General features: G+C 42.5%; 1 protein-coding gene across 3 annotated transcripts in view; it reads left to right on the top strand.

Moving 5' to 3' along the window:
• The window catches only part of NXPE3 (neurexophilin and PC-esterase domain family member 3), a 54415-nt gene extending 42871 nt beyond the window's left edge, over nt 1-11544 (top strand). For 2 of the 3 annotated variants that reach the window (XM_007105416.3, XM_007105417.3), the window contains 2 exons: nt 4757-4963; nt 9697-11544. In XM_007105416.3, the coding sequence (XP_007105478.1) occupies nt 4757-4963; nt 9697-10247 (758 nt within the window). In that variant the 3' untranslated portion in view covers nt 10248-11544. The remainder of the gene's footprint in view (nt 1-4756; nt 4964-9696) is intronic. The other variant, XM_055085761.1, reaches the window with a different exon arrangement.
• Nucleotides 11545-21462: the final 9918 nt, after the last annotated feature.

Here is a 21462-nt window from a genome sequence, read left to right as displayed (position 1 = left end):
AGTGCAAGAGGGTTCCCTTTTCTCCACACCCTCTCCAGCATTTATTGTTTGTAGATTTTTTGATGATGGCCATTCTCACTGGTGTGAGGTGATACCTCCTTGCAGTTTTGATTTGCATTTCTCTAATGATTAGTGATGTTGAGCATTCTTTCATGTGTTTGTTGGCAATCTGTATATCTTCTTTGGAAAAATGTCTATTTAGGTCTTCTGACAATTTTTTTTTTTTTTTTTTTTTTTTGCGTTATGCGGGCCTCTCACTGTTGTGGCCTCTCCCGTTGCGGAGCACAGGCTCTGGACGCGCAGGCTCAGCGGCCATGGCTCACGGGCCCATCCGCTCCACGGCATGTGAGATCTTCCCAGACCGGGGCACGAACCCGTGTCCCCTGCATTGGCAGGCGGACTCTCAACCACTGCGCCACCAGGGAAGCCCGAGTAATCTTGGTTGTAGGTTTTTCCCTTACATCACTTTTAAGTATGTCCTGCCACTCCCTTCTGCTTGCAGAGTTTCTGCTGAAAGATCAGCTGTTAACCTTATGGGGATTCCCTTGTATGTTATTTGTTGTTTTTCCCTTGCTGCTTTTAATATTTTTTCTTTGTATTTAATTTTTGATAGTTTGATTAATATGTGTGTGTCTTGGCATGTTTCTCCTTGGATTTATCCTGTATGGGACACTCTGTGCTTCCTGGACTTGATCGACTATTTCCTTTCCCATATTAGGGAAGTTTTTAACTATAATCTCTTCAAATATTTTCTCAGTCCTTTTCTTTTTCTCTCCTTCTTCTGGGACCCCTATATTTCGAATGTTGGTGCGTTTACTGTTGTCCCAGAAGTCTCTAAGACTGTCCTCAATTCTTTTCATTCTTTTTTCTTTATTCTGCTCTGCAGTAGTTATTTCCACTCTTTTATCTTCCAGGTCACTTATCCGTTCTCCTGTCTCAGTTATTCTGCTGTTGATTCCTTCTAGAGAATTTTTAATATCATTTATTGTGGTGTTCATCATTGTTTGCTTGCTCTTTAGTTCTTCTAGGTCCTTGTTAAACCTTTCTTGAATTTTCTCCATTCTATTTCCAAGATTTTGGATCATCTTTACTTCATTACTCTCAATTCTTTTTCAGGTAGACTGACTATTTCCTCTTCGTTTGTTTGGTCTGGTGGGTTTTTCGCTTGCTCCTTCATCTGCTGTGTGTTTGTCTGTCTTCTCATTTTGCCTAACTTACTCTGTTTGGGGTCTCCTTTTCGCAGGCTGCAAGTTCGTAGTTCCTGTTGTTTTTGGTGTCTTCCCGCAGTGGGTAAGATTGGTTCAGTACATTGTGTAGGCTTCCTGGTGGAGGGGACTAGTGCCTGTATTCTGGTGGTTGAAGCTGGATCTTGTCTTTTTCATGGGCAGGACCATGTCCAGTGGTGTGTTTTGGGGTGTCTGTGACCTTATTATGATTTTAGGCAGCCTCTCTGCTAATGGGTGGGGTTGTATTCCTGTCTTCCTAGTTGTTTGGCATAGGGTGTCCAGCACTGTGGCTTGCTGGTTGTTGAGTGGAGTTGGGTCTTAGCATTGAGATGGAGATCTCTGGGAGAGCTCTCAGTGACTGATATTACATGGGGCCGGGAGGTCTCTGGTGGACCAATGTCCTGAACTCGGCTCTCCCACCTCAGAGGCTCAGGCCTGACACCTGGCCAGAGCACTGAGAACCTGTGAGCCACACGGCTCAGAAGAAAAGGGAGAAAAAAAGAAGGAAAGAAAGAAAAAATTAAAACAAAAAATTAATTATTAAAAATAAAAAAATTAAAAAGTAATAAAAAAAGAAAAAGAAAGAAAGAAAGAAGAAAGCAACCAAACCAAAAAACAAATCCACCAATGATGATAAGCACTGAAAATTATACTAAAAAAAAAACAACAAAAAAATGGACAGACAGAACTCTAGGACAAATGGTAAAAGCAAAGCTATACAGGCAAAATCACACAAAGAAGCATACACATACACACTCACAAAAAGAGAAAAAGGAAAAAAAAATATATCTATATGTTAAAAAAAAAGGAAGAGAGCAATCAAATCAATAAACAAATCTACCAATTATAATAATCTCTAAATACTAAACTAAGATAAACATAAAGCCAGAAACAAATTAGATGCAGGTTTCTCTTCTTTGTTCACAGAGCTCCTGGGGTCCAGCTTTGGATTTGGCCCCATCTGTGCGTGTAGGTCACCTGAGGGCGTCTGTTCTTCGCTCAGAAAGGACAAGGTTAAAGGAGCAGCTGATTAGGGGGCTCTGGCTCACTCAGGCCAGGGGGAGGGAGGGGTACAGAATGCGGGGTGAGCCTGCGGCGGCAGAGGCCAGCGTGACATTGCACCAGCCTGAGGCACGCCGTGCGTTCTCCTGGGGAAGCCATCCCTGGATCGCGGGACCCTGGCAGTGACGGGCGCACAGGCTCCCGGGAGGGGAGGTGTGGAGAGTGACCTGTGCTTGCACACAGGCTTCTTGGTGGCGGCAGCAGCAGTCCTAAGACTGGTGCCCGTCTCTGGGGTCCGCGCTGATAGCCGTGGCTCACGGCCGTCTCTGGAGCTCGTTTAGGTGGTGCTCTGAATCCCCTCTCCTCGCACACCCCAAACAATGGTCTCTTGCCTCTTAGGCAGTTCTAGACTTTTTCCTGGACTCCCTCCCACCTAGCTGTGGCGCACTAGCCCCCTTCAGGCTGTCTTCACGGAGCCAACCCCAGTCCTCTCCCTGGGATCCGACCAAGCCCGAGCCTCAGCTCCCAGCCCCCGCCTGCCCCGGCGGGTGAGCAGACAAGCCTCTCAGGTTGGTGAGTGCTGGTCGGCACCGATCCTCTGTGCGGGAATCTCTCCGCTTTGCCCTGCACACCCCTGTTGCTGCGCTCTCCTCCGTGGCTCTGACGCTTCCCCCCTCCACGACCCTCAGTCTCCGCCCGTGAAGGGGCTTCTAGTGTGTGGAAACCTTTCCTCCTTCACAGCTCCCTCCCACTGGTGCAGGTCCCGTCCCTTTTGTCTCTGTTCTTTTCTTTTTTCTTTTGCCTACCCAGGTACGTGGGGGAGTTTCTTGCCTTTTGGAAGGTCTGAGGTCTTCTGCCAGCATTAAGTAGGTGTTCTGTAGGAGTGGTTCCACATGTAGATGTACTTCTGATGTATTTGTGGGGAGGGAGGTCATCTCCGCGTCTTACTCCAACGCCGTCTTGAAGGTTTCCTTCCAAAATAATTTTTAGTATAGCGATAATATCAAGAAGTCAAAGAAGCTGAAAATAGTCACAAATAGGACACTCAGTTAAATTTAAATTTCTGAGTCATATTTAAATTTAAATTTAAATTTCTGAGCATTTGGATTTTAAATTGTGGTTTAACAGGTGAGACTATAAAATTACTGGATTATGATCAAGATTTCAACTTTGGTCTGTGTAAGGGAGTGATATAAAATGATTGGTGGTTTTTTGAAGATTGCAGATTTGAGTAATAAGTGTTAAAAATGAATAAATGTACTTTCAGGAAAAAAGCCAAAAAGAAATATATCTATAAACATCTCTTTTTTTTTTTTTTTTTTTTTTTTGCGGTACGCGGGCCTCTCACTGTTGCGGCTTCTCCCGTTGCGGGGCACAGGCTCCGGACGCGCAGGCCCAGTGGCCATGGCTCACGGGCCCAGCCGCTCTGCGGCACGTGGAATCCTCCCGGACCGGGGCACGAACCCGTGTCCCCCGGCATTGGCAGGCGGACTCTCAACCACTGCGCCACCAGGGAAGCCCTAAACATCTCTTTTTGAGAGGCGATGTAACACAGTGGTTAAGAGCATGGGCTTGGGGGCTCACAGGCTTGGATTAGATCCTGGCTTTGCTACATACTAGCTCTGGATCAAGTTGCTTAAATGTTTTGAAAGGTAGGGATAATAGGACCTACCTTAAAGGGTTATTGTGAGCATCCCATAAGATAATACATTTAATTGCTCAGAACAGTGTCTGGTGCAGAGTAAACCTGCAAGAAATATTAGGCATCCCTGTTGAAGCATGTAAAGCGTGCCATTTTCGCAGTGGCATTTTCTGAGGGAGGTGTTAGGGCAGAAAGGTGTTGACTTTCCCTGTGAAAGGTATCCTGGCACTTGTGTTACCATGTGTAGCTAGGCTACAACCATGAGTACACACTGCTGAGGCAATTTTAATATTGTTCATTGTGCATAAAGACTTCTGAACCTTTTGTGTTGTGGGCAGTAAATCTTTAGAATGTGTGTCATTGGTTTGTTTTCTGTATTCAGTGGCAGTTTTCTGAGTTAATATTTGATTGTAGGACCCATGGATTGAAACTTTTCTTTGTAATGGGCTGAGAAACAGTGTGTACTAATATTATTATGCATATGTAAAATATGAATTTAAATTTTTACTTGCCTCACAGGCATTTGGATGAGAAGTTCTTCTCCTGTTCTGGGATAATGCTGGACAATGCTTAGATCTACGCATTTCCTTGGTTTTTGCCTGCCTTTATTTTGGCTTTGAGAAAAACATGCATAACCAGAGGGAATGATCAATGTACCCTTTACCCTTTGAGGGTGTCCACAAACACCCTCACACCCACTTCAGATCTTCCTATTTTTGTGCAAAGGAGAACTTTTTGTAGGAGGGGGAAAGTCTGGGATTTCTTTGAGATGTGATGGCAGGAAATGTTATCCGTAGCCAGCAAGCTAACAAACATAGGGCCATAATTGTGTTTCTTGGAAGAGAATTTCAGAATATCTTTTTTTTTTTTTTTTTTTTTTTTTCAGAAACCAACAACCTAGAACTATCTCAAGGCTTAGGAACTTATCCTTCTGGCTATTATTACAAAAATCAGTGGAGGCCCAGAAAGTTTAAGATGCGCCAGTTTAATGACCCTGACAACATTACAGAATGCTTACAGAGAAAAGTGGTGTATTTATTTGGTGACTCGACAATCAGGCAATGGTTTGAATACCTCACTACATTTGTTCCAGGTTGGTACTTTGCTTTTTGTTTCATAACTCTTTCCCACACATACAAAATTCAGCTTTGAAATAAGCAGACCCAGTCCGGTGCCTGAAGAAAGGCATCAGGTGAGGAAGCAGTTATTTCTCTGTAGGACTGAAGAGGTGTCCTAACCTTGGAGAGATGAGTGATAGTTTCTGATCAATGGTGGGGCTGTGACGCATCGATGAAAGCACTGGCTGCTTGTTGAAGTTCATACCACTCATGAGCTGTGTGACCCTGGACGAGTCATCTACCTCTCAGGGCTTCACTTCTCCAAGTGTGAGCTGAGGCAGCAAGACACTCTCACCTCACAGGTGTCTTTCACTTCTAGCATTCTGGGCTGTGAGATAGAAGTGAACATTTCCAGTTGTTTCTCTTCTAGTTCTGTTTGGTCCAACTCCAAGTTTATCATAGATTTAAGTGGAAGGAGGCAGCAAAACTGTCGCCCATTTTAATGCATCCATGCAGCAGAGCCATCCCTGCTCACCTCTTGGGCCGTACACTGGTGTGACTCTGAGGTGGAGCTGCTTCCCAGCAAAAGGGAGATTCTGGTCGGTCCCAGTCTTTTTAGCTTCTCGGTCTCCCTGCTGGGCTCTGGGGCAGCTCTCCAGTTTTGGAATAAAACCCCACTCATTGGAGGGCCATCCCTTATTCACAGTGGGCCTTTCCTCTTCCTGGAAGTGGTGTGGATGGAGTGAGGAGGGATGGATTCGGGGCAGCAGGACTAAAGGCCCCGCTTAGAGTTTAGAGAGCTGATGAATAGTTCTGTGGGAACTGGGTTTTGTGGTGGTTTGTGTGTTTTTAATTTTTTTTTAAACTTTTTATTTTTGCAGTATAGCCGATTAACAATGTTGTGATAGTTTCAGGTGCACCGCAAAGTGACTCTGCCACACATATACATGTATCCATTCTCCCCCAGACTTCCCTCCCATCCAGGCTGCCACATAACATTGAGGCAGAGGGCCTTAATGGCTGCTTTTTTGATGGCTGTTTATAGACAGGGCTTTTCATAAAAAAATTCCCACAGTTGGGAGTGGTTGTGTGTGATGTTTTTCTTTTTTCTCTTTTATTTATTACATCAACTTAGTTTCAAATTTAATTTTTAGAAGGAAAGGAGGAAGTAGATTTGACCCCCCAAAATAGAAAGTTAATTCCATTTTTGATTTGCTTGCTTTTTTATTGAAACAGACAGCAGAGTTCTAGTTGATGAAGCGTAAGTTAAAAAGCAGGAGAAGGGAAATCATTTGTATGGCATGATGCTAGGCACAGTTCAGTGCTGACCAGGCAGGGCCCTCCAGGAGCCTGTAGTTGCTTGATTCTTTTCTTGTTTTTTAATAGGTTTATTTTATTTATTTATTTTTGGGTGCGTTGGGTCTTCCGTTGCTGCGGGCGGGCTTCCTCTAGTTGCGGTGAGTGGGGGCTACTCTTTGTTGCGGTGCGAGGGCTTCTCATTGAGGTGGCTTCTCTTGTTGCAGAGCACAGGCTCTAGGCGCACGGGCTTCAGTAGTTGTGGCACATGGGCTTCGGTAGTTGTGCTCGCGGGCTCTAGAGCGCAGGCTCAGTAGTTGTGGCGCACGGGCTTAGTTGCTCTGCGGCATGTGGGATCTTCCCAGACCAGGGCTCGAACCCGTGTCCCCTGCATTGGCAGGTGGATTCCTAACTACTGCACCACCAGGGAAGCCCCAGTTGCTTGATTCTTAAGTTCTAATGACGTAGCTTGGTATTTCCTTTCATAGCAATGATCACATTGTGTGTCTTGAGCATTTTCCACCCTACCCTTTGCAGACAGATCTTTACCCGATAAAGCCTTGTGTTGGGCTTGATCTTAATCAAAAGAAAGAATGGTTAATTGAGCTTTTATTCAGTTTAAGTGGGGCCACATGCTAAGTAGTAATGAATTAGGTATGAGAATCTAGAAGAGGAGCCTGGGAACTCATGGAGAAAAAAGTGAAACCTTGACGTTAACCCTAAGAGTAAATAATATGGGACAATTACAGTTTGATGGTACTTCTTCAGAATTGACTGTAAACTCCTTGAGGGCAAGGACTGTGACTTACCCATCTGAGCATTGCTGGCTTTTTTTTTAAAGCTGGGAAACTATTCTAATTTATTTTATTATTTTCTTATTCGATTTTTTTTTTCTTTTTGACTGTGCCATGAGGGACCTTAATTCCCTGAGCAGGGATTGAACCCATGCCCCCTGCGGTGGAAGTGTGGAGTCTTAACCACTGGACCGCCAGCAAAGTCCTGCATTGCTGGCTTATAGCGCAATAGTGCTGGCACGGAACAGGTGCTTAGGAAATGTGAATTCAGTTTGGCTGCCACGGGTGACTTAATCTGGTCTGTGTAAGGCACTTATAGGAATATTTAGGGATATGAGACAGACCCTCTTTCCTCATGGGGTGAATGTTCAGTGATGAATTGTACAGCCTTTTTGAGGAGTAATAAGGGAGAATAATCATTGATTCCTGGGATCTTCAGAGGAGCAGGACTTGGAAACACAACTTAGATAAAGTAGAGGGAGAGAAGGGAATTCTAACTTGTGCTGCTGTGTTTGTTATGACAGAGAGAGAGAGAGAAGTTTTCTAAGACATAAACAGGGTTTTCCATCCATAGGGTGAAATTGAAAGTCACAAGAAGCATGGTTGCTTCTTTCTTTTGCTTATTTCAAAAAGAGGTATTTGGTCACTATTATGTGTTTGTAAAAAAGCAGAAGTTATAGTTCTTGACCTGGAAGAAATAATTTTGATCTGTTAGAACAGTAATGTGTAAATGCCAAATCGATGTTTAGATATTCAACAGTCAGTGCAAACAGGAAGATTTCTTGGCCTAATAATTAGAGGTAAACAGGTTATTTTGTTTCTCAGGTCTAGAATCAATTGCTGATGGTATTACTTGTAATGTCATGCTTATGGAGTGATTTAAGTAATAAATATGTTAAAATATAAAGGTCCATTGAAGCCAAGGGGGCCAAGGTGAAGTGAAATAGGTGTTTCCTTTACATTCGTATTGTACCTTTTTGTTGTTTTATTTTAAAAAGTTGTTCTTTGAAGCCACTAACTAAAGAATAATCAAAATATATCGCTTGGTTTAAACATTCTTATGCACATGGGCTTCGGTAGTTGTGCTCGCGGGCTCTAGAGCGCAGGCTCAGTAGTTGTGGCGCACGGGCTTAGTTGCTCTGCGGCATGTGGGATCTTCCCAGACCAGGGCTCGAACCCGTGTCCCCTGCATTGGCAGGTGGATTCCTAACTACTGCACCACCAGGGAAGCCCCAGTTGCTTGATTCTTAAGTTCTAATGACGTAGCTTGGTATTTCCTTTCATAGCAATGATCACATTGTGTGTCTTGAGCATTTTCCACCCTACCCTTTGCAGACAGATCTTTACCCGATAAAGCCTTGTGTTGGGCTTGATCTTAATCAAAAGAAAGAATGGTTAATTGAGCTTTTATTCAGTTTAAGTGGGGCCACATGCTAAGTAGTAATGAATTAGGTATGAGAATCTAGAAGAGGAGCCTGGGAACTCATGGAGAAAAAAGTGAAACCTTGACGTTAACCCTAAGAGTAAATAATATGGGACAATTACAGTTTGATGGTACTTCTTCAGAATTGACTGTAAACTCCTTGAGGGCAAGGACTGTGACTTACCCATCTGAGCATTGCTGGCTTTTTTTTTAAAGCTGGGAAACTATTCTAATTTATTTTATTATTTTCTTATTCGATTTTTTTTTTCTTTTTGACTGTGCCATGAGGGACCTTAATTCCCTGAGCAGGGATTGAACCCATGCCCCCTGCGGTGGAAGTGTGGAGTCTTAACCACTGGACCGCCAGCAAAGTCCTGCATTGCTGGCTTATAGCGCAATAGTGCTGGCACGGAACAGGTGCTTAGGAAATGTGAATTCAGTTTGGCTGCCACGGGTGACTTAATCTGGTCTGTGTAAGGCACTTATAGGAATATTTAGGGATATGAGACAGACCCTCTTTCCTCATGGGGTGAATGTTCAGTGATGAATTGTACAGCCTTTTTGAGGAGTAATAAGGGAGAATAATCATTGATTCCTGGGATCTTCAGAGGAGCAGGACTTGGAAACACAACTTAGATAAAGTAGAGGGAGAGAAGGGAATTCTAACTTGTGCTGCTGTGTTTGTTATGACAGAGAGAGAGAGAGAAGTTTTCTAAGACATAAACAGGGTTTTCCATCCATAGGGTGAAATTGAAAGTCACAAGAAGCATGGTTGCTTCTTTCTTTTGCTTATTTCAAAAAGAGGTATTTGGTCACTATTATGTGTTTGTAAAAAAGCAGAAGTTATAGTTCTTGACCTGGAAGAAATAATTTTGATCTGTTAGAACAGTAATGTGTAAATGCCAAATCGATGTTTAGATATTCAACAGTCAGTGCAAACAGGAAGATTTCTTGGCCTAATAATTAGAGGTAAACAGGTTATTTTGTTTCTCAGGTCTAGAATCAATTGCTGATGGTATTACTTGTAATGTCATGCTTATGGAGTGATTTAAGTAATAAATATGTTAAAATATAAAGGTCCATTGAAGCCAAGGGGGCCAAGGTGAAGTGAAATAGGTGTTTCCTTTACATTCGTATTGTACCTTTTTGTTGTTTTATTTTAAAAAGTTGTTCTTTGAAGCCACTAACTAAAGAATAATCAAAATATATCGCTTGGTTTAAACATTCTTATGAATCTGAGTTTTCCTTGTTTCAGATTTAGTGGAGTTTAACTTGGGTAGCCCCAAGAATGTGGGTCCCTTCCTTGCGGTGGACCAGAAGCACAACATCCTGCTCAAATACCGCTGCCACGGTCCACCGATCCGCTTCACGACCGTCTTTAGCAATGACCTCCGTTATGTGGCGAATGAGCTGAATGGCATCGTGGGAGGGAAGAACACAGTGGTTGCCATAGCTGTGTGGTCTCATTTCAGCACCTTCCCCTTGGAAGTGTATATCCGGCGGCTCAGGAACATCCGTCGAGCCGTGGTCCAGCTCTTGGATCGAAGCCCTAAGACTGTGGTAGTCATCCGGACAGCCAATGCCCAAGAGCTGGGACCTGAAGTGAGCCTTTTCAACAGCGACTGGTATAACTTTCAGCTGGACACCATCCTTCGGAAGATGTTCTCAGGAGTTGGAGTATATCTCGTTGATGCCTGGGAGATGACCCTGGCCCATTATCTGCCCCACAAGCTACATCCAGATGAAGTTATTGTGAAGAACCAACTGGACATGTTCTTGTCCTTTGTGTGCCCCTTGGAGAGCTAGTCTGCCCTGCAGGGGACTGGAGGAATCACATTCAGTGACCTTCTCTATCACCTGCACTACGGAAGGTTTATGCGTGGCGCTATGGAGAGATGGCTGCCATTGATATGTATTTAAAATTTTTAAAAAGAGCTGGACTTTATATAATGACTTGTAAGGAGCTTAGAAAATGCAGATTACATTTATATCTACCTATAGGATTTTTTCCCATCTTGACTTATCCATGGGGGAACGATTATTAACAGCATTTACACACTATATTGCCCTTGTAACCAAAGATACTAATGAGTGTGTTTGAACTAGCTTCTCCTGGGAGGGGAGGGGATACTGTGCTAAAAAGTGTGAAAAATGTTGTGACCTAAGTGGAAGGGACAAGTTTGGTTGGCAGTGGAGTGTTTGTATCTTGTCTGGTAAAGGAAATTGAGCACATCTACGTGAATAGCGTAATTGGTACATCTTCAGCGGGAAGTGAATTAACCCCAAGGCTTGTAGTCAGTGGCTCCTGTAACACACTGAAGACTGCCGTGTCTTAGAAGTTTCTCTTGATGATCCAGTTTTTTCTGGATTACTTGAAAAGGCCAGTGTCCTTGGTCAGAACTTTCTAATGAGAATATTTACAGTGTCCAGCTTTTATCTAGAAAAGAAGCAAAAGGGAAATATGAAAGCAGTATATATAAAATCTGTGCATTGAATTGATATTTGCATTGGGTAATTGCTACTTATCTGATTCAGCTAAATTTTACAGGATGAATACTTATTCTAAAATAACCACTTTTGGAGCTGGAAGGGGAAAATCTATAAAGGAAAATTTATTTTTGTGTTCTGAAGTTTGAGGGTTTTAAGAATTGACTTTTATGTAAAGATTGCTATTGTTTGTTATAAAGTTGTGGAAATTATTTCCATCAATTTCGAGTATTTCTTTTTTGGTGGTTATTTTGAATTGCATACCCAAATTAGAAATTAAAATCTAATTAAAAATTAAATTTAGATATTGAAATCTGTGATGGGTTGATTTGGGCATAAGGTACACACATTCTGTCATGCTTGGAAGTAAAAGGTGCTGTTCCTATTGGCTCTCTTAAAATAATTGAATTATCAATTTTACTTGACTGTCTTTACCTTATTAATTTTAAATAAGTTTAAATTAATTTGTGCCTTTTAGTAAGTACTCTTTTCTTTTTGAGCTACAGTAGGGTATAGTTTTGTTTATCCCTAAATGAACATGTGAAGAAACTGGGGAGGCTTTAGAGATGAAGACAGATGCCTAAAGCATGAAAAAATACACCCTTAGAAGAATGGGTCAAAGAATCTGCGTTTTTAACTTAAAACAGAGAGTTTAAGATCTTTCTTTCCTAGCCTTGAGGGCCACCTTCAAGTTTATAAAATAAATAAATATGATTTTAAATTATTTTCTGAGTCTGAAGTGGAGCAAATATATTAAGATGGCTTAATTTTAATGGCCTTTAACCTTTAGAGTGTCTAAGGATCATATGGAATATTTTTTTTGTTTTTTTTTAAATTAATTAATTTTTTTTTGGCTGTGTAGGGCTTTCCTTGCTGCGTGCGAGTTTTCTCTCGTTGCGGTGAGCGGTGGCTACTCTTCGTTGCGGTGCGCGGGCTTCTCACTGTGGTGGCTTCTCTTGTTGCTCAGCGTAGGCTCTGGGAGTGTGGGCTTCATTAGTTGTGCCACATAGGCTCAGTAGTTGTGGCTTGCGGGCTCTAGAGCGCAGGCTCTGTAGTTGTGGCGCATGGGCTTAGTTGCTCTGTGACACATGGGATCTTCCTGGACCAGGGCTTGAACCCATGTCCCCTGCAGTGGCAGGTGGATTCTTTTTTTTTTTTTTTTTTTTGCGGTATGCGGACCTCTCTCTGCTGTGGCCTCTCCCATTGCGGAGCACAGGCTCCGGATGCGCAGGCTCAGCGGCCATGGCTCACGGGCCCAGCCGCTCCGCGGCATGTGGGATCCTCCCGGACCGGGGCACGAACCCGTGTACCCTGCATCGGCAGGCGGCCGCGGGCCGGGGCACGAACCCGTGTACCCTGCATCGGCAGGCGGATTCTCAACCACTGCACCACCAGGGAAGCCCTAGCAGTTGGATTCTTAACCACTGCACCACTAGGGAAGTCCCTCACTTGGAATATTTGATAAAAATGCAGAATTAGGGGCTACGCCTCTGGGAATTGTGGAATCAACCTTAGTGACAAATGCCCAGGAGTTCTGATGCAATGGTGGTATTCTATGTTTTGAGAAACACAGAGGGAAGATAGAACTAAGGAAACAATATTTTTTGTCTATCATTTTAGGAGCTTTTCCCATAACATTTAATTCTGATCATGGTCTAATAGTGCAGGTAATAGCTCCATTTTATAGATGAGGAACTTGAGTTTAGATTTGAACTAAGGTATGTGAGAGTCCATATCCCTTTTCAAGTAGAACTTTTTGGACTTTGTAAAGAGGTTTTATTTTTTATGAAAGAACTTTTGAGCATTTACTCAAGGATCACTGGAGGAGGCTGAGTCATGTCTTCCCAGGAGAATTTCAATTTCCACTGCCTCTCCAGAGCTTTGGAGTGTGGTACTACTTGTTTGTGCAAATGATTTCTCATGATCTCATCCCGTTAATTTTTGATTTAGTGACATGTCCTAAAGCTCTGATGACACAGTTTCTTAAAGTTTTCTCATTCACTCTGTCCTTCTAATTTGTTTTTCTATGCTCGTGTGGAAGTTAAAAAAAATGCCTAAGTGTAGAGTTTGGAATATTACCTAAATCATTCTCAGAACAATTAGACACAATATTTTAATTTTTTTCTGAAAAGTTTATTTTAAGCCAATACCACAGAGTTGTGACTATTAGCATGCCAGCCAAATAATATAGTTTATTTTAAATATATTTTCCATTATAAATGTAAAGGATATTAAATAAACATATTGTAAAATCTAGAAAAAAAATCTATGGATAGAATCTATAATTCTATCATCTGATGAGCATTAGCAGTTTGGTTTATTTTCTTCTAGGTTTTTAAAATCACATAGCTGTAATCACAGAGAACATGTAATTTTTATCTGTGTTTTTAAATTTAACATACAAATATTTTTCTGTGTTTTCATGACTTAATTATAAAAGTCTGCCTAACAGTTTAGCTAAATGATATCATTATTTACATAGGTTGGCCATTTAGATTTATAATAAAATATTAAAATGGTGATTAATATATAATTTCATTGGGTTAAAATATCGATTTCTATTTTGGAATGACAGCATTAACTTCATTTAGTGGATCTCCTCATATTCGAGAACTCAAATGATTAATTTGATGCTACTTGTGAAAGGGAGAATCCATAATAAGGCTCTTCTATGAAAATTATATTTTTAAAAGTTAAGAGTAACTTTTCTTTAGCAAATATAAGTTTGTTGTTCCAATATGATCCATTTTACCTTTCTGAACAACCATCCTTTTGTTAAATACCAACTGACTGATACTTCCCAGCTTCAGGTATTAAGTTTCAGATTGATACATCTGGGCGCTTGCCAAGAATGTGTATGGTAAGCCTTTATATCCCTGTGTTGCAAGCCAGAGGTGACTCTGCTTCTGGGCCCTATTAAAGGAAATAGCAGTTACCCAGAAAGTACTAGGAAATAAACGTCCAAGGGAAACAACAGAAATAAGACCTCCCCACTCCATTCTCCCCTCCTCCCCCCCACCCCCCAAAAAGCTGCTCAGCATTATCTTTGTAGATCTGGGTAAATTCAACTTTTAAAGAATAGCTAGTCGCTCATGCCAGAAATCCAGGTGTATTCATTCTCTTGTGTTAAACATTATTCTCTCCAGGGTTTATGTCTACAGTGGAGTGCATTTGCCTGACTCCTCAGTGTGCAATAAATAAATAAGGTCTGGAAAGTGCTCTTTTCCTCTTTGAAAGTGAGACCACAGTCCCAGAGTACTAGGGGCGCCTAGGAATTCTGGGGGAGGACGGGGGTGAGGGTGGAAAATCAGAGGGTTGTTGAGGGCATCAGTTTATAGGATGCAGGAGGTAGAAGGGCACAAAATGCACTTCAAGTTCACTTTGTCTCAGAAGTGCAGTTACAGCTTAACTTTTTAGAAAACGTGTGAACTTAAGTGTGTTACATTTTGCTTTTTAATATTCTGCATGAAATGAGAGGAAGTCAGGCTTCTTTTAAGTAGGACGGTCTGCTGTTTTAAAGTTTTAAGGATCTTCTGGTGTTTAGGTCTAGATGCCCATTCCTATTGGAGAAGCAGACATTTCCTGTCTAATTCTAAAGCTGGATTGTAAGACTGCCTTGAGGGGGCGGGGGGGAGGGGAAGCAGTACAGAGATGACAGTCGAAAGTGTCCCAAAAGAAAAGGAAGCCACAGTGAAACCTAATGTCGTAGAAGACATCCTTTCACTGTTGCGCAATGGTTCATTCTCTGTTTAAATTTACCCCACATGAAAATAATGTAATCTTCATGTTACGGGACCACTGCTTTATTTACATCGCAGATTCCTTGTCCTTTAGTTTGTCAGTGAAGGCACACGATGCGGACACTACTTTCTGATTGCCATATTTGAAAAGCCGCGCTGTAGAAAGCATCCCCCTCCTCAGCCCCCGCACTTAAAGGCTGTACAGAAAAAGCGAAAGAAGCAGAGAAGGTGAATCTAAGGAGGGGGCAAGGCCAATGCAGGCAGTAAGTTCACTGAGACGTTTAAAAAAGACATCCCTGAAAAAACACGTTTTGTTTACAGATTTGCTTCTGATTCCTCTGCGCGGTTCCAGTCCAGGTCTTGGAGCCGACCCTTGAGGGGAATGTCCGGGACTAGGGTCGGTACCTTTCTGGCCTGGGAATTTCCAGGGTGCAGAAAAAAAAGTCCACGCACTAAGTCCTTGCTGCTCCCTTCCCGCCTCTTCCGCCCCTCCTCTGTGCCCACGCAGCCCCTTTCGAATGAGAGTTGGACCGTATTCTGTATTTTAGGAAACAGGTCCTTAGCGTCCCCCGCCCCCATACCTTTCTAGAGCGGTGAGCAGCAAGCGAACGCTATAAAGGGGGCCACGGAGAGGGCCTGGCCTTCTCTTGCCAAGAGGTCAGACGCCGGCGAGTTCTTAGAGAAAAAGGCTGCTTAACTGTCGCTGCTGCTTCTCACGTAACCTCAAAAGGAAACTGATAATCTTTCTCATGCTCTCACGTACTTGGGTTATTATCGCTGATTACAGCTGGAAACAGTTGATTTGCCTTTACGTATTTGTATGACGTGACTCTTCAAGCACAAAGGTATATTTTTATTATTTGATATTTAGTATGAAAAAGTATCTTAAATGCTTTTTTTTTTTTCTTTTCCCATATTCAGATTCTTTACTTTGGAGTCACTTTCTGATATTTGGGTGATCATACTTGTTTTGGGGAAAAATATTAGGGGGCAGTATTTTGGGGAAGGAAAATTTGGGATGTTTTTATAGTTTGGTAATGACTGTGAATTGTGTCTGTTCGCCTTGAAGGCCCAGGAAAGACTAAGATGCTGATGGAAGAGGTTGGTAGGATGGGTGATGAAAGTATCATAAATCTAATGTAAAAATTTTATTTAGCCAGTGAAGTAGCCTTTGATACTCCTAGGTAGAAATCTCCCAGGAAGTTTGAGTGTGGGCTTAGAGGTATACTTTCTCACCAAGGGTAGGCATAGAACTATATCTTTATGGAAAAATATATCTGAGTAGATCAAAATGTTGTATAGCATGTAGTTCTTATATTACCTTTGTAAGATGAAAGACATGTATTACAAGACCATTGTATGAACAAAGGAAATCTTGAAGTTTGATGACTTGGCTGAACTCCCAGATTTATTACAATCTGGGATTTTGTGTGAATAAAAGTGCATTTCTAGGTAGGATGGATTGAGATTGTCTCCAGGAGGACTAGTGAACTGGCCATATGGGGTGGAGGTGTCTCAGAGGATGACATTTATTATATAAATTTTAAGCACTTTGTAATATATATCCCCTCACTTTAAATCTGGCATCTAAAGAAATACATTATTGATCAGGTGGAATAATTTTCTTTTTTTTGCCTCTCCTGTCAGTAGGTTGTTTAGACAATAAAAGAAGAGAAAATTTTCAAAGGTTTATTCATTCCCCTCAACAATCCCTGATAGACGAGGAGATCAACCACACAGATCATCTAAACATTCAGATAACCCTAAAGTCTTTTTATTTGGCTTCAGAGTATAATGTATGATCTACCACCTCTCTTCATTATAACATCAATTTGCTTTGGCTAAAGACACAGTTGGGTAGGGTACAGAGGCTATAGGAGAGACAGTCTGGGAAGAGTTAGCACAAGGGCTGGGTGCACAGGAGTCCCCTGGTGGCCTAGTGATTGGGATTCCAGGCTTTTAATGCTGGGATCTGGGTTCAATCCCTGGTCGGGGAACTGAGATCCGGCAAGCCATGCGGCATGGCCAAAAAAAAAAAAAAAAAAAGTGGGCGCACAACAAACCTCGTGTTAAACGTTTAGCACTGTCCTTCCCAGCCTGGAGGTGATGACCATGCTCAGTATAATTTAGTTGTCCAGCTACAGACTTTTCCTCATTGAGGAAGTTGAGGCAAACCTCTCTCATTCTACTTTGTCCTGAAAGAAGTCCGGAACCAAAAGAAACCCTCTCAGAAGTTAAAGAGCTGTGGAGAGCACTACTGAGAGAGAAGCTTTTCTAATTATTCTGAGATGCACAGTGAACTGCTCCTGAGAAAACCATTTACTTTTGGCTCTTAGCTGACATTGATCTGGTGGCCTCTTGATTTTTCCCCCCAGGTTAATAGGAAGATCAGGAGGCTGACTTCACCTTTTGGCTTTCTTGGCCTGATGCTGAACTCCTGATGGTGAGAAAGGTGGATATCCCTAATTCCAGATGTTACCTGGGCCTTGACTGATGTAGTCAGAGTGGGCAGTGTGATGTTTCTAAAATTTCTATGATTCTTGGATCTCTTAATCGATTTTTGAAGTTGCCTCAAAGTTACTATGAACTTTATAGGCATTTTACTGTGATATCTTGTGAACTAAGATTTTTTTGATGGTTTAGCATCTTTTTAACCATTTTGAATTTCCACTCTTTTCCATGAGAAGAGGACGCATGCATACATCTAAGAGGGGAATTCAGCTCTCTGCTGACTGGCAGTTTCGGGGTTATGTAATCTCTAACAGGCTTAGAGAGCATCATGCCCCCTACAGTTTTGGTGAAGCCCGTCATTAAAGCTTGCATACGTGGTTTCTGATTAAAGCACTTCCTGTTCCTTTAATTTGGGACTGTCTGTGAGGTAAAACACTTTCCTTCCAAACTAAGTGGATGAAAATACACTACTGCTTCTTGGGGGAGCTAGTGGATAGGGAATTAACATTTATTAAACACTCGTTTTGGGAGTTGACCAGCAGGATCTCATTCAGCCCTCATAATGGCATCTGAGACAGGCAAATTAGTCTTATTTTATAGGTGAGGAAATTGAGGTTCAGAGGGATTGACAGTTGGTTCAAGATCCCCCAGATCGTAAGTGGCAGAGCTTGGATTTGAATCTGAGGGGCCGTGTCCCCATAGCCAGTGCCGTTGCCACCAGGCCACTGGGATATTAGCGGAGGTACAATGGGGAGAGGTCAACCTCTTTCCAGGGCTCTGATTTCCCTAGGGTCCTTCCTTTTCCCTAGCTCACACCTGGCTACCATCTACTCCCTATTCAGTTTTAACTGGTAGTTAGTTAGGGTAGTTGATAACCACCATAACCCTTCATATTTTAAGAAGATCACCAGGAAAATCTTCCAGACCTCAAAGAGTGAAGCTATATGGTGGAATTAATGGGAGTGGTTGTGCTAATGTTTGGGGAGAGGCAGCCTCTTAGTTATTGAGTCGTTTTTGGACACAAGAGCTGGGATTATAAAGAAAGGGGAACCCTGCTGCTTGCTCACATTGCTCCTGTCAGGATGTTTTCTTCCATGCCGAAAAGCTAAGGCTTGGAAGAGCATTCCTAATCACACCTCTGGTGAAGGGACCTCTGCTACTGCTTCTGAAGAGAGGAGCTGCGGGCATCTGGCAAACCCGTTCACCTGCTCTCAACCATCCCTGCTATTGCAGAGTGAGTTAACTGCCTGAACTAACTTCTTTGACAAGGTCGGCCCCAGGATAGAAATTTGCATGTTTTGTATCTGGTGATTTTTAAAAAAATTTTTCATGATTCTTTTCCAGTTTGCATTTCCTATAGGCTCCGTAGTATAGGATGAGTGGAGTAATAAATAAATCTACTTGGATGGTATTTGTCTTTTAAGGCAGTGTTTCTCAAACTTTAATGTGCATAAGAATTACCTGGCGATCTCATTGAACTACAGATTCTGTTTCAGTCAGTCTGCGGTGGAGCTTGTAATTCTGCATTTTTAATAAACTTCCATGTGACGCTGATGTTGCAAGGTCCACACTCTGAGTAGCAAAATTATAAGGCTCCTTAAATTCCAGGTAATAAGAAAAATTATGGAGTTTTTCTATAAAATCTGCATATGTCATTTTACCAGGTAGAAAAATAAACTATGTCATGGTTATGTTACCATTACAATGGTAATGCTACCTTCTCTATACATGATACCAAATATCTAAATTAAACTTCTCAAAAACCTGCTAATCAATTAGATGTTATATCATCTCTACAATGGCAATTTCTGGATACTTGGAGACACTAAGTTGTTGCTGCGTGTGGGCTTTCTCTAGTTGCGGCGAGTGGGGGCTACTCTTCGTTGCGGTGTGCGGGCTTCTCGTTGCGGTGGCTTCTCATTACAGAGCATGGGCTCTAGGCGCACGGGCTTCAGTAGTTGTGGCACGCGGGCTCAGTAGTTGTGGCTTGTGGGCTCTAGAGCACAGGCTCAGTAATTGTGGCGCACGGGCTTAGTTGCTCCGCGGCATGTGGGATCTTCCCGGACCAGGGATTGAACCCGTTTCCCCTGCATTGGCAGGCGGATTCTCAACCACTGCGCCACCAGAGAAGTCCAGGAGGTGGGTTTAATTAGCGGTGGAAGACAAGGTTTGGAGAGATGGAAAACGAGCACTGGGCAAGACTGCTGAATTTACCCTTGGCATCTCTAGTGTCAGGGTAGAGGAACTGGAACTATCTGAATGATGGCCGATGCTGATGTATCATGGACCTTCCCAGCACTGCTGTTCTGTGCTGATGTTTCTCAGCTTTTAAACAGCCAACGAAAACAATTTTTTTTTTTTTTTTTGCAGTGTTGAACAGCATCCAGCATTAAGATAAGAAAGTGGTTCTTAAACACAACACTAATGTCAAAATCTAGGGATGGCCTCAGATTGCAGCCAAAGTGTTCGTAGCAGCAGGAGGTGGAATGTGTAATGATAATATTTGCTAAAGAACATGCTGTCTCCATCCCATACCTCATTTATGTTTGTCAATTATCCACGTTTCTGGTTGTTCATCTTTGGTAACCCTTAAGAAAGGTTACCGTTTATATCTTTGTGTAAATTAATTGTGAAATCCCTGCTTGCAGTTTTACTGGAAGAGAAGGGCACCTGATCAGACTGCAGATATGGGGTGAGATGCAGTGGCAGGAGAAGCACAGGGAATGAAATGTGAGGGTTAAAATCAAGCTCGATGCCTCCCCTGTGCTCCTGCATCTTCACCCAGCCTCCACGTTTCTGTTCATGGTGCTAGCACTCTAGCAATCTCAAGGCCTTCCTTGGGGTGACCTCTGACTCTGTCCTCCCTTTCAGTGTTCAGTTTTGTAGACGATATGTCTGAAATATTTCTCTAAACAATTCTCCCCTCTTTCTGTTCCTATAAGCACCACTGAAGTTTAGTTCTTTATGACCTGTCACCTCTAATATTGCATGGTGTCTGTCCTGATCATCTACACGCAGCTGTCACTTTATCCTTCCTAAAGCATGGCTTTGATCATGCTTTTCCTCGGTTCAAAAACCCTGACTGGCTCCCTGTGGCTTATCACATTAACTCCAATGTTCTCAGGTGGCATCCGGCCTTGCAGGGTAGGGCTCCAAGCTTGACTCCATGATTCTCCTCTTCTATATTCTCTTCAAGTTGGGCTGGTGGTCCAAAGAGGCCAGAATGCTTAACAATCTGGTATTAAATGGAGCTTTGAAAAATGAATATCAACTACAACTATCACCATTGAATGTATGCTGTGTACCAGGTGTTGTGTTGGGCATGTCATGTATGCTACCTCATTTAACCTACATACTGACTGAATTCAGTGATGTACCCATTTTATGGATGAGAAAACAGAGTCTTAAGAGAAGTTAATTAAAGCTACATGGCTGTTAAGTGAATGAAGCTGGGATTTGAATCTAGGTTTGTTTGACTTCAAAACCCTGTGCTTTTAAGAAGGAGTGAAGAATATTACAGGCAAGAATTCTAGCTTGGATAAAAGTTTGGGACAAGAAGTAGTGTAGTGTTTTCCAGGATCATTTGTAAGACTGCATGTTGAGTAGTAGATAGAACTATGAAGGGATAGTGCATTAGTCTGCTAGGGCTGCCATGACAATATTACAGACTGGGCGGCTTAAATACCTGAAATTTGTTTTCTCACAATTCTGGAGGCTGGAAGTCCAAGATTTCAGGTTTCTCCTGAAGCCTCTCTCCTTAGCTGGCAGATGGCTGCCTTCTCACGTGTGCACATATGGCCTTTCCTCTGCACATATGTCCCTGGTGTCTCTCTTTTAATAAGGACATAAGTCAGATTGGATTAGGGCACATCCTAATGGCCTCATTTTAACTTATTTCTTTAAAGGCCCTTATCTCCAAATACGATCACACTCTCAGATACTGGGGACCGGGGCTTCAACATATGAATTCTGGGGGTACACAATTCAGTCCATAACAGATCTGAGGCAGCTGGATTTTGAAGGGTATGAAAACGAGGCATAGGGATTTACTTTTGATATGGGAGGTCATAGGGTCCAATTGTGGTCGAGCAGGGCTTTCCCAAACAAACTTCCAGCTGCTCTTAAATGTGATGCTTGTGAGAATGAGGACTACAGGATATGTGGGAAGCATTTTGGAGAAGGAACTTTTAGTACTTTTTTTTTTTTTTTTTTTTTTTTTGCGATACGCGGGCCTCTCACTGTCTCACTGTTGCGGCCTCTCCCATTGCGGGGCACAGGCTCCGGACGCGCAGGCTCAGCGGCCATGGCTCACGGGCCCAGCCGCTCTGCGGCATGTGGGATCT

This window comes from Physeter macrocephalus, chromosome 1 (assembly GCF_002837175.3).
Source record: "Physeter macrocephalus isolate SW-GA chromosome 1, ASM283717v5, whole genome shotgun sequence".
Lineage (NCBI taxonomy): Eukaryota > Metazoa > Chordata > Mammalia > Artiodactyla > Physeteridae > Physeter > Physeter macrocephalus.
The sequence above is the reverse complement of the archived record's forward strand: the minus strand, read 5'-3'. Positions and strand labels throughout refer to the sequence as shown.